Genomic DNA, 12,590 nt, shown 5'->3' on the forward strand with positions numbered 1-12,590 from the left:
TCGGGCAGTTGTTTTTCAGTAGAATAAAACATCGGAAGGAAACCGAACTAGTCTTAAGAGGACCTGTGTTTGTAAATACTTGTGCATTGTGCATAAAATAGGGATAACTCAAGGAAGATGCCGAGTGGCAAATTTTTATTTAACAGGCACGAAGATCGAAACGAAAAATGGCGATACGTTTAGGTAGGTATCTAAGTAAATAGGTATGCAGTTGCCTATTTTAGATTGTCGTACAACGTATTAACTCAGGTTTCAGTCGTTAAATTACTTTTTATGTTTGTGTGCAGATTTAGGTACTTTGTTGTGCGAGGGCAATGAGTCAGAAATTAAATAAAGTGTTTTTTTACTGCTGCCGATAAGATAGGTACCAGCTGGTAGGTGGCATATTAATAAATGCAAACGTTCTATTTAATAGGTACATAGTCACTGAAACACCAGTTACATTCAGGAATGTTAAATAAGATAAAAACATCAAAATTCCTGTAGGTAATATTGAAGAGTTTTCCTCGAAATCGGTCACATCCTATTGCCGTCGTTATCAAATCTCTGATTTCATTTGGTTTATTGGATAGGATAGGTACATTATCTTATCGCATTATTGCACGATAGAGCGATCGTGCATAATTATGTCCTCTGTTGACAAATAGCGCAGGAACTGTTTGCAATGCGCCCAAATCCGCGTTCCGAGTCACCGGCGCCGGTGTATTGTTTATGCTCGCAACTACTTCATCAGTAATTAGTTAAGCAATCGTTTTTCCATTTAAGCGCATTCAGCAACTGACAACGACGAGTGTCAGCGTATTCAACGCGCTCGCTTCTTTCGAAAAAGTAACCTCAATTGTTGTAACATCGTTATCATAAACTGCTACCGAATGCGTAACGATTGTTCCTTTGGCGCGTGGAACAATTGAACCGTCGAGGAGCGTTTTATCATCGGCTCGTAAATTATCGGCACTCGTGGCTTCGGCGGCGTGAGTCAGGTGTCGCAGTAAACAGACACGGGGTCCCCGAGCCGGCCCGGCGACCCTCGCATGGTCGGATCGGCGCGAACATTCGCGGCACGTCCTTTGTTGGCCGTTTTGTTTTGGAGTACCATCCGGTTTCTGGTGGTAGGGGGGAGGGGACGGGTGGGCGCAGGTAGCGCGCGCGTCGGCAGTCAGTCCAACACGGCGCGCCGCACTGCGCGCGCGGCTCGCTCGCGACCGATTCTCTATCAAATATGGAAATGGCCGGTCAGGCCGCGACAGGTGTGCGTGCGGCGTTCGTGCACGTGTACTGTTTGTGAGTGCCAGCGCTGCCCTCGGCTGCACCTCTCGACCTCACGGTGAGTTCTTCTCCTTGCTAACTCGTGCCTGGGAACTGGCTGTCGTTATTGTAGTTTCTGTAATAGCAGCGTCGGCTGCTCACACGCATCTGCCGTTCCGTTCCGATGCAGCTGCCGCCGTTTCAATAGGTATAATATATTTTTTTATTTTCTCATCATGTCGTAACGTTTGGGTCATTGAATGAGCTCGCCCTTTCAGTAGCGTCTAAGGGCTCTAATACAATTAGTGGAGGTTAAAGACGGGCGCATACGTACGGTGCTGTCAGTAGTTCGGTGAGCACCGCGCGGTGCCGGCGGTGAGTGCGTTCGTGTGTACTGTACACCTCCTGTTATCGATTTCATGCGTCATGAAGATAGTTATCTGCTGGATCTAGGTCATTGTTCTTTTGTATTTCGTTTGTTGCGGTTTGATAACGTATATCTATGTTAAAATTCCCATTCTGACCGGATCAATTTAAAACCACCGACCTTATCTCTCATTTGTCGTAAGCGTTTAATGTTGGAACTCTGATTGGCTCTCGAAATTGGCTTTGAATTACGAGCCACGCCGGAGGTAATTGGTAGTCTGCAATAATTATGAGATAAAACCAACAAAAACATGGTTACCGTCGAGTAAGAACCGCCTCATATTGTGTTCGACAAGAAACAGGTAATGTGTTGGAGTAGGCAATGAATCTATGTACCTACCTACAATGTTACAGAACATAAAATGTGAAACCCCATTCAAAATTTAAATAAAATTTTGGTTGTTATATTAGTCTTATAAAATTCGATAAAACAAGAATCCTAAAACCGATACGGACATCGATAATTGGTTTCCGAGTCGTAGCTAATCGATTAAATAATACATGGGAACGAGGCACTATTTTTTAACGGTTAAGTATGTTGGAGAACTAGTAACTTATATAAATAATTTATCTAAAAGCTAAGTGGCGAAGACGATGAGTTGAAAGAAAACAAAAGAAATAATACAAGAAAGGTTTGAAGAATTTGGGACACTAATTGCACCTAAAATGAAAAGAAAATTCTCTGGTGCACTTGTGTCACCAGTAACTTTGTCTCCAAGTTGACTAACATATATTGGTTTGTAAGCAAGGTGTACGTCCAGCAAAGGATTACATTTGATGAGAAATCGGATTATAATGATAGTTTTTCAAGGCTAGACTGGCGTTGGCTGGAACTGCCACATCCGCCGCGTGCTCGGTTCTCGGTTCTTGAACCCGCTATTAGGCACGGTAAGAGAATAGGTTGGTTTTTTCCCGCCGCCTCGCTCCGCTGATCATGCCTCCATGACAATGTAAAATTCTGTATTAACACTGAATTCTACGGTTTTGTAGCCAGTTTTTGTGGCTCGAAATTTATGTTTATCCTGTAATGACTGCTCAAGTGCTCACGCTCAGCTTTATTATTTAATCTATTTTCATCAAACTTGCTTGCTTTTAATGCCCTTACTTACCTACATAGCTATGATTAAACATGTGCCGGCGACTTTTGGAACCAATATAAATTCTCATAAAGAGAAATCGATTCTACGTTTAATGCTTCCTAATTCCATTCCATCATTGACTAAGACCGGCTACTTAAAAACCTACTTAGCCTTACGAGGAATTCAATAAGTATCTAAATCTTGCAATTTATTCTTAATTAACAACTAAATCCAAGCATCCGTAGAATCCTCGGATCTCGTTGAAGGCATCCGAGACGAGATTTCTAATCGCCGGAGCGTCACGCGCGTCCCGGCCGCAGCGAATCGACGATAAGCATCACAGCCGACTGCTGTTGCTAGCCCAATCAAATCATCAACCACCACTCCAACAACACAACACAATTCCCCTAGATCAACCCAATAAAATTATTCTACAGAATATTGTACTGGAGCTTCGATCACAATCTACATTGGCTGTTCATGACAAATTAGACACTAGTGATGACATTACGATTTAGACCGTTTCTATTAAAGTAAGGACATAACATTATACAAATGGCTCGATAAACGCCAAGTTTAGAAGTTAGACTGCAATACCAGATAGCAGTGCTATGGGAGGTCGAGATTTAGAGGCTAGCGCTCGGAGGCGGGGCGGCACCGCTCCGGCGCTCCAAATGGATGCGGACGGCCCCGTAACCTTTCCACGAGACAAATGCGCCGCAAGATCACTGTCAGTGCCATAATGCTTCGACCGGCCGCAGTGATATATCTCCGCAAAAAATGCCAATTAGAACAATACAATTGAATAAGATCCGTTGGCACACAAATGAATGATTCTCCTTTTTTTCCACGCGCGTTAAATAGTCATTAGCGTCAGATTTAGGCTGCTATTAATTACTGGAATCGCTTCGTTGGCGGGTCTATTAGCCGATCTTCAGATCCGAATGTTCAAACCAGTTTCGTTTGTTCGCATTGTTGTTGAAAATATGACGAATCTTTTAGAAGTCGGAGCATGAAATTGTGTGCACGAGGCGTATCGGCAATTTGCGTCAGTTTTTTTTATCACAGTCACGACAGGCCGGATTCCTCGTGGCGCGGCCAATCGCCGGCTAGAGACGGTGTAATTGGGAGAAACTACTCGGCCACCACAAATGTTTGGGATTTAGCTTGACCAGCCAACGAAGAACCTTAGAAACCTTCTCCCTTCCCGTTTTATGTTGGATCCGTAAAGAGCTCACCTCGGCGGGGGAGATCCAATTTAAATTGAAGCCCAATAATGACACGGTCGTCCATCGGATGGACTGTTGCAATAGCACTTCTAACTGTTTCGGCCCTTTTGTCTGGCTCGTGATTGTCGGAGTGATGGGATATAGTTTCTTGAGCTATTGAAATACGGAGCAGTGCAGCAGTTATTTTTAACACACCTTGTTGTTACGACATGTTAATAAATATTTCTATTGTCTAAGTAGTCATAAAAAGGTTTTAAGATGATATACTAGGTAGCAAAGATGATGACTTGCAGTCCAGCGTAACGTAGCGACAAATTTATTGAAGGTATTAGCCCTTGCATATGTTCAGCCTTGAAATGGATCTTAAATAAAATCTCTTTCCATTGAAACATTATGAAAGAATCCTTTTTAAATTAAAGTTATATCCCAAGCACTTAGTCTTGAAATAACTTTACGAAAGGCTGCTTTGGTGTTATGTCCAATAATTATTCCAAAGAAAAGGTGAAGATGCTCAAGCCAAAGTACCAACACCGTCTGTTGCTGATCTGTATCTTGGCGCCAAAGATTTTTGTTCCAAAATATTCTCCCTCCTTTCCAAATAATAGCTACAAAACATTAAGTCATATGAGAGAAAGTTCCATATAAGTTTGAGTATAGAAGCATTAGCCAATACGTGATCGTTAGGCGTACTTAAAAATCAATTAAGGTCACAATTTTCAAAGGCGTTGAGAGATCTTGATAACTCTCATTCCGCTGAGTATCTGTGAATGATCAGTTGTGGTACCTCTATCTTTCTGTTAATAGCTGGACTGTTGTTAAAAGATAAGATAAAGAGACACGAAAGAAATACATTTGTTGTGATTTGTTACCATCAGTCTCGGCTGCTTTGATGTCTTGTAGTTAAGAGCTCTGTCTTTGCGATGGTTTTAATAACGGGCTTTGTCATATGTACTAGAATATCGTCATCTTAATTCTTCTTGAAGTATTGGTTGCTTTTCATATTTTTCAAAATTATATCTATGAGCTAGACTATGTAATTGAGTCATATCCATAAGTGACTCGCAACCTTTCAAATGTCGTCAACACATCAAACGGACGTACAAATAGCGCAAATACTAACTGCCATCATAAAAGCTATCTTAGCAACAAACATATTCAAGTGCTATTCGAAAACGGTGGTCATAAAGATCGTTTATGCACGTGTGTAGTAATTATACAAGCCTTTCACGTGGATGGTTTCTAATCGTACTATAATGGGTTTTGGAAATTGAGTTCTTTGAATTCTCCTCGATCAGTATAACTACTTAAATTTTCATCATGGTCCTCCCTGCGTTATCCCGGCATTTGCCACGGCTCATGGGAGGCTTGGCTTCGCTTTGACAACTAATCAAATTAATTTTATGATCAAATAACTTCGATTAGGTATCTGGATTGGCTTACAGAAATGTTAGGAGGCAAGTTGTTAATCCAGGATTTTGGCACTTTATTAGAACCAATGGCTGATTCCTTCTTAGTGGCCTGTTTTATATTGACATTGATACTGACAATTGTGACCATTTCTTTCGATAAGTAAAATTGGTACTTCGCATCAATATTTACTTGTTAGAAAAGTAATGCACTGCGAGTTTTCTCTGTCGGCCGACAATTGTCACCGTGACGAAACAGGCCACAATCTCTCATCTCCGCTATTGCGGGAAGGCAGCCTACCTAATAGTTATAAACCAAGCTAGGTCATCACCAGATGCTCATGATGTTGATGTACCGGCAGTACTTATCGCAACAGCTAATTCAAACTACCTCTGGCAAATAGACAATCCTGCCTTAATGCTTGGATGGAAAGGAAATAAGATAAAACATAACCATGAATTTTGTCAAAGAAGACTATTTTCATTCGCATATAAACGCATGTTATTACCGTGAAAGGTGGATATATATTACGTTGAAACGATTGGATACTAAAAGCATTACGGTAAAGCGCACCGCACGAGTCGACGACAAATCGTTTATTACTGAGATGAATTATAGCCCGCGCTGGAACGGACAGTTCTATACATTTTATTCAATACGCGAACAAATTATAGAGGGAAACGCTAAATTACCTGCAACATGGCCAATTTAGTAGCAAAGATATAACTTCGTATAAGAAACAAAGTCTAAGAAGAATGCGGTCGTACTTCGGAAAATTAAGATAGAATTATGCCCCAAAAGATGGAGTCTTTTGATATGTCGGTGCTGCTTTACCCGGGTATGAGTCCAACTATACCTTGCGCTAGTGTTGTGTTGTGTCAACTTGTGTCGTTGTTGCTTAGTAAATACACATTTCCATTTCCTATTATTTTTAAGGTTCCGTGCCAAAAAGGTACAAAAGGAACCCTTATGACGCGACTCCGTCCGTAGTATATCTGTCACATTACTATTATATCTCACGAACTACTTTTGCTATCGATTTGAAATTTTGAATAGTTATGAACATTGTTAATCTCTAAAAAATTGAACTTGTTATTTTTTCATTATTGTATGTACTATTGTATGTTGATAAAATTGTTTAATGTGCAATAAATATAGTATTTGTCTTTGATCTATGTTCGAGAGTATATGGCGACACTGTCATTAAAGTCATACACGTATCAGTGAATGAATAGAAGTCAAATAGCCATCCGACGTTCCTCAAATTTTGATCCTGTGTCGAAAGATAACCGTTCTGTCACTACAAGATATACTTTGACAGCCTCTAATACTCAATTATCTTTGCTAGCCTAGGATATGGTAACGGATATGAAACAGATAAGGATCTGTCCTTTCAGTTCTTTGTTATCAGTTTTGATCACGTTTTCTGTCCGACTTGACTTCTCAGATTGAAAAAGTCGGAAGTGTATTTATGTAGCGAAGGTGTTAGGCCTTTTTGGTGTTGATTGTAGTTTTACATAATTAATGGAGTCTGTTAATTGTCGTTCGCATTTTCGCATATAGTTTACTGCATAAGTTTAATTGGCATTGTCATTGGTATTTTATGAATGGCGGCTGGTGATTTACTCCGGATCGTGTCGTCTTGTGCACCACGATTCGATAGATTATCTAGATTAGTACTGACGAATCTTTTAGCAAAATAACTATAAAATGAATAATATCCTCCATGAAACACATCCAGAACAATGAATGCTTTCATTTAATTATTTATATGAAAAATACTCTTTGGTATAATCTTACTTCGTCTAAAAAGATTGATTTACTGTCGATACTTCGAGTAAATTGGGTAAAATTATTTTTACAGATTTTTTTTGAGTTATTCTTTGTATTGTGGTATTTACCTTCTTACTTAAACATATTGTTTCCTATTTAAGATATTTTCCAACCCTTCCGAAAATTCCAAGCGGAACATTAAAAATATTGAACATAAAATTAAAACGTAAATAATATTAATAAACTTTGCATAGCGATTAAAAACAATTTACAAGTAGTATCTAATTTAATTTAATATATGCGGAATTTCGAGCGCGTACATGCTAAATTTAATTCTAACATGTTAAAAGTTAATTTTCTCTTTGATGTTAGTTAAGCAGTTAATGTGTGAAATACTGAGAATGAACCATTGATTTATAATTTTATGGTAATTAACAGGACATTGTTAGAAATTGTAATTACCCCGCTCAAAACATTTTGCGTGTTATGAGAATTTTTTTTTTAACAGTGTACATAATGCATAGTGCATGAAGATATATGTTAAATTGGGATTAAATAGGAGGCTTAGATAGATTAAGATTTATTATCCATTCAAGTTTATATTTAGGTATTTTTATACTGAATGATTTGAATGTGTAAGTACGATGGTATTATTTGAATGGGTCATTGTCATTATTTTATTTTTAATAAGTTATGTATTATTTTATGAATTTCAATTATTTACTTAAAATTTCTTATTTATGTCTTTAAAAATGCTGATGTTTAGGTCTCTGTCTGCTTGATACAATTGCTAACAGTTATGATTAGGTATCAACTTTTTTACCGATGCTTACCTACTGTATATCCATACTATCCATACTTCCATAGTATAGTAATATTATAAATGGAAAAGTGTGTGTGTCTGAGAGTTTGTCCGTCTTTCATGGCAAAACGGGACGACGAATTGACGTGACTTTTTAAGTGGAGATAGTTGAAGAGATAGTGGAGAAGTGACATAAGCTACTTTTTGTCTCTTTCTAACGCTAGCGAATCCGCGGGCAAAAGCTAGTCTTTTCATAAAAACGAACTCCAAACCATATCAGCCAATAGAACAAACGGTAAAGTTTTCCAACGTGTTATCATTATCAGTACACAAACAGTTCGCAACTCAGTTATGATTCCCACGGCTGTATACTCATCGTGATTCGAAAACACTACTCTCACTATTACACCAAACGACTCACTACGCTTTGGTATACTTACGCTCTTTTACGAGTACCAAATCACACCTTTATAAGTACTATCAGCTGCAAAAGTGCATTGAAAAATTATGAATGAATTCATTGATTAATAAATTCGCCATCCACTTTTGCAGCTGATAGTACGCACTCCTCGGTTATTTACTCATACGACTGCAGGCCTAGCACGTGATTGCCGCGAGAGTATTCGCCGCGAGATAGATTACATGTCTTCTTCTAATAGGGAACTAGACTGTAGTTAAAATGTAGTACATTACATCAGAGGCCGGGAAAATGAGGATTTCCGGCCAAGTGGGTATATACCGGATAGGGATACGAGGCCGGGAATCCGTTTTCACGCCGAGGCATGTATAGTGCTTTTCTCAAACATACAATGAAATAAAAAAAAATGCTCTAAAGGACAATATTTTATAAAAACTTTGCAGGCTAGGCCTAAAAAATTATATGAAATCCCTTTACAGTCCTCTCGAGTTGTTGCGCCCAAAAAGCGATACTTCCCAGCCCATTTTAAGGAACGTAAAGACAATATTTCATTGCATGTTTGAGAAAAAATATTTTACACCATGCACGAAATAAAGCATCAGATAATTATGAGAAAAACATGGACAGAAGTTATTTTTAAATCCAATGTCTGTTTAATAAGTCAGGTAGAAATAAAGTAACTGAGTTTACCGTGACGTCACTCAATTCGATTTCATAAATTCCATATTAGCAATACGTTGAAAATGTTGAAATTCTTTTTGACAGTTCTTAAAAAGAAGCTGATTTGACTAGCAGGCAAGTAGCCTATTGTGTTAAAGACATAAGGACGGGTAGTCTATCAAGAGACGACATGCTCTCATGGCAATCATGTGCTAAGCCTGCTGTTATGGACTCCATAAAATGGAGCTTCAGGTAGGCGTAGACACGATTTAAATAAATAAGATTAAGAGTTTCTCAAGTTTCTAATAGGGTGACAACACTGACAACGCGCTTGTGACACTGTTTGAGTTGCAGGCGTCCATAGGTTACGGTGACCGCTTTACATCAGGCGGGCCGTATGCTTGTTTGCCACCGACGTAGTATAAAAAAAATAAGATAATATAAGATTTTTGTTGCCCCGTCGTATTTGAAACACGAAACACCACATAAGGTGCATCTAAATTTTAGTTCAAGAGAGATTCAGTTTTTGTGAGAGGATCAAGTGGGGATCCAGTTTCGTGCCGGGGGGGGGGGGGGGGTCACGTGATTAAGGCCCGGGGCCCCAGGAGGGGGTCACGTGATCTATTTGTATGGCCAACTTAGGCTCCAGGGGGGGTCATGACCCCCATGAGCCTCCCCCCTCCCTGGAATCTGGATCCACGCATGGAGATTACGTTAGTAACTTATTATTAATCTGTGATGGAGAGGATCAACGAGTAATTGTAGATGACTATATACACGTTGTGATATAGTGTTGATGGATTTAATTTACATCCAGTATCGTGAAGAAACAGTTTTGATACGACAATGTTAATTGTGATACAGCTCATACAACCTATTAATAAATAGTTTCGTATCAGACCCCTGTTTGCCACCGACGTTTTATATAAAAAAAAGTGAGTTAAAAATCTAAGAATTGTTCATACTCAGAACTTAATACCAAATAAAGAAATAAATATGGCATTCTATTTCACGGATCACTGCGTATTTTCCTACGCCTTGTATGGATGAATTTAAATGCACCGGTGTTAATGCTTGTAAAGTTCTATCGTATCGCAGAACAACTCTAACCTAACATGGTCATAATATTGTCTAGTGCAAGATACTTATTTATTATTATTATAAGTACAACGATTCAGAAAATAGTAGAAATGGAGTAAACCTCGCAAATTTATATGCTGTCTGCAAGTAGGCATGCACAGTATGTTAGTATAGGTAGTTTCAACTCAGTTGAGGCCACGCACACTATAACAAATAATGTAAAGACAACGAGATTTTGAAATTAGTGTTCTTACCGTGTACCGACTGCAGATTCAACAGTGAATTGCAAGAAAGACCAAAAAGTTTCTATTAACTATTTTGTTAAGAATTACGTCTATAGAACAATTTTCAAACAAAACAGAAAATAAAATATCTCGTATGTGATTAATTAATTGTCAGATTATGATTGTAACATTAATCGTAGAAATCAAAGATAATATGTAATAGATTGCCTTATTTTATCATCGTAGCTATTAAAATGGTGTTTACCTATTTTTTCATTACTTATTAGCAGATATAGAAGTCGCGGTAGCAATAACGTCAATTAACATAGGGACATCCTTCCGATATAAAATATATCGATAGCTGAATACTTATTTGGAAGTGAAATTTCATAATGAGCTATAAAGTTCACCGGATAATACCATTACTGCTTTTAATACCATTAATGATAAGTAAATCAATAAATAATAATGTTTTTCAAAAATATGTTAATTGGTTTTTTTTACATTCACTCACTCATTTCATTCATTCATTTTTTTGCAATCAGTACTAATCTTCATTTAGCTGTGTGTGTTATCATTCACTTCAACCTCCGTGGAATTACCTATACCTACAAGAACTTTTTTACTAAATATGGCTTAGTAGCTTTCAGGGAACCTCGGAAACGACTATATTTATGCTGGCCATGCCTTCAGCTTATCGCTATTGAATGTGTATACTTATATTATCAACTATAGTTATTTCAATTCGAAGACAAAAAGTCAAGCGCGGTGGATCGACTTGATAGGCCATTGGTGCTTGACTTTTTGCCTTCTCTCCTTCTCTATCTCCTCACTGTTCGATATCTATGTTATTAGTTCAAATAGTGTCATTGAGATGAAAAAACCGGAACCATTATTCATTTCACTCCAATGACATGTTACATTTTGCCTCGTGCCATGACATATTTACACACTCATTATTCGTCGTGTCCGCGCCACGTATTAATAAGCTGGTCAACTAACTCATTCTGTGCATAAACTTAAATGCAACAATCTATTTCATTAAAGTTAAACTGTGAAATAAGTCGTAAATATGATTTTTGATTGTAAAATTTGCTTTATGAGTAAAGTTATTTACGATTTGTTTGTATACGCAGGATATTTAAATGGAAAGCGTAGTGCTATTATGCTTGACTTTGTCACAGTCATTCCGCTAGGGCTATTGTTCAAGCTGTAGGCCTAGCACATGATGGCCGCGGGAGTATGTCGCCGCGAGATAGATCACACGTCTTCTTCTAACTTTATTAATGACATAAGGACGGGTAGTCTATCTCGCGGCGACATACTCTCGCGGCCATCATGTGCTAGGCCTACTGGAGCACTATCGTGTTTATTAATTATTTCTACAACACACGGCGTCAAAGTAAATTTAAAATTCAATATTACCTCAAAGTATACATTCCTTAGAATTTCGCAACAGTGCAAAAAAAGAAACGTCAAATCCATGTAGCGTATAAGACTAATTGAATGTTGGAACATTTTGGCGCTTGGCTGTTTACTTGGAAAAATTTATTCAACATTTTTTTTTTCTAATGTGCATAATGTATGAAAAGTTTCAGGCTTTCTTCTAGGTAGAATTAGAATCAATACTTTTACAATTTGTTAAAAAAAGGCGTAATATTCATTTAACTTATCAAAACTGAGTCCTAACTGACAATAAAGTGCATCAACAATGTAACAGGGATAATGAATCGCTGACAATGAAAATGCCAATCAATCAAGCCCTATATCCAGGTGTTCCCAGTATAAATTATACGCACCTCTTCCCAGGCCTTAATTACTTAACAAGGCAAGACAAGCCCAAGCCGATCTGTGAGATAAAAGGGAAAAACACTAGTTTGCGATAGGGCGTATTTTAATGGAAGCAGGCCGCGGTAGCAAACATGCCAATGGTTGCTTCCTAGCTAACGAAAATGTCAATGTTGCATTCACAGATATATGAAATAACTAGCTTTTGCCCGTAGCTTCGCTTGCGTTAGAAACAGACAAAAACGTCACGCTCCATCCCTTCAACTATCTCCACTTAAAAAAACCACGTCAATTTGTCTCTCCGTTTTGCCGTGAAAGACGGACAAACAAACATGTCTGTTTGTTTGTCCGTCTTTCACGGCAAAACGTCTGTCAGGGAAAACTTCTTACCAATGCTAAGTCGAACGGAGCAGGGATCGCTTGAAAAGCAGTGCATTGTGTCCGAACCATCGTAGCGCA

At 38.4% G+C, this 12,590-nt stretch overlaps 1 protein-coding gene across 1 annotated transcript in view; it reads left to right on the forward strand.

Moving 5' to 3' along the window:
• Window positions 1-453: 453 nt before the first annotated feature.
• Window positions 454-12,590, forward strand: part of LOC125227586 — a 32,007-nt gene continuing 19,870 nt past the window's right edge. Inside the window, exon 1 of the mRNA XM_048131928.1 lies at window positions 454-1,324. Within this exon, the coding sequence (XP_047987885.1) occupies window positions 1,032-1,324 (293 nt within the window). The 5' untranslated portion in view covers window positions 454-1,031. The remainder of the gene's footprint in view (window positions 1,325-12,590) is intronic.

This window comes from Leguminivora glycinivorella, chromosome 6 (assembly GCF_023078275.1).
Source record: "Leguminivora glycinivorella isolate SPB_JAAS2020 chromosome 6, LegGlyc_1.1, whole genome shotgun sequence".
Lineage (NCBI taxonomy): Eukaryota > Metazoa > Arthropoda > Insecta > Lepidoptera > Tortricidae > Leguminivora > Leguminivora glycinivorella.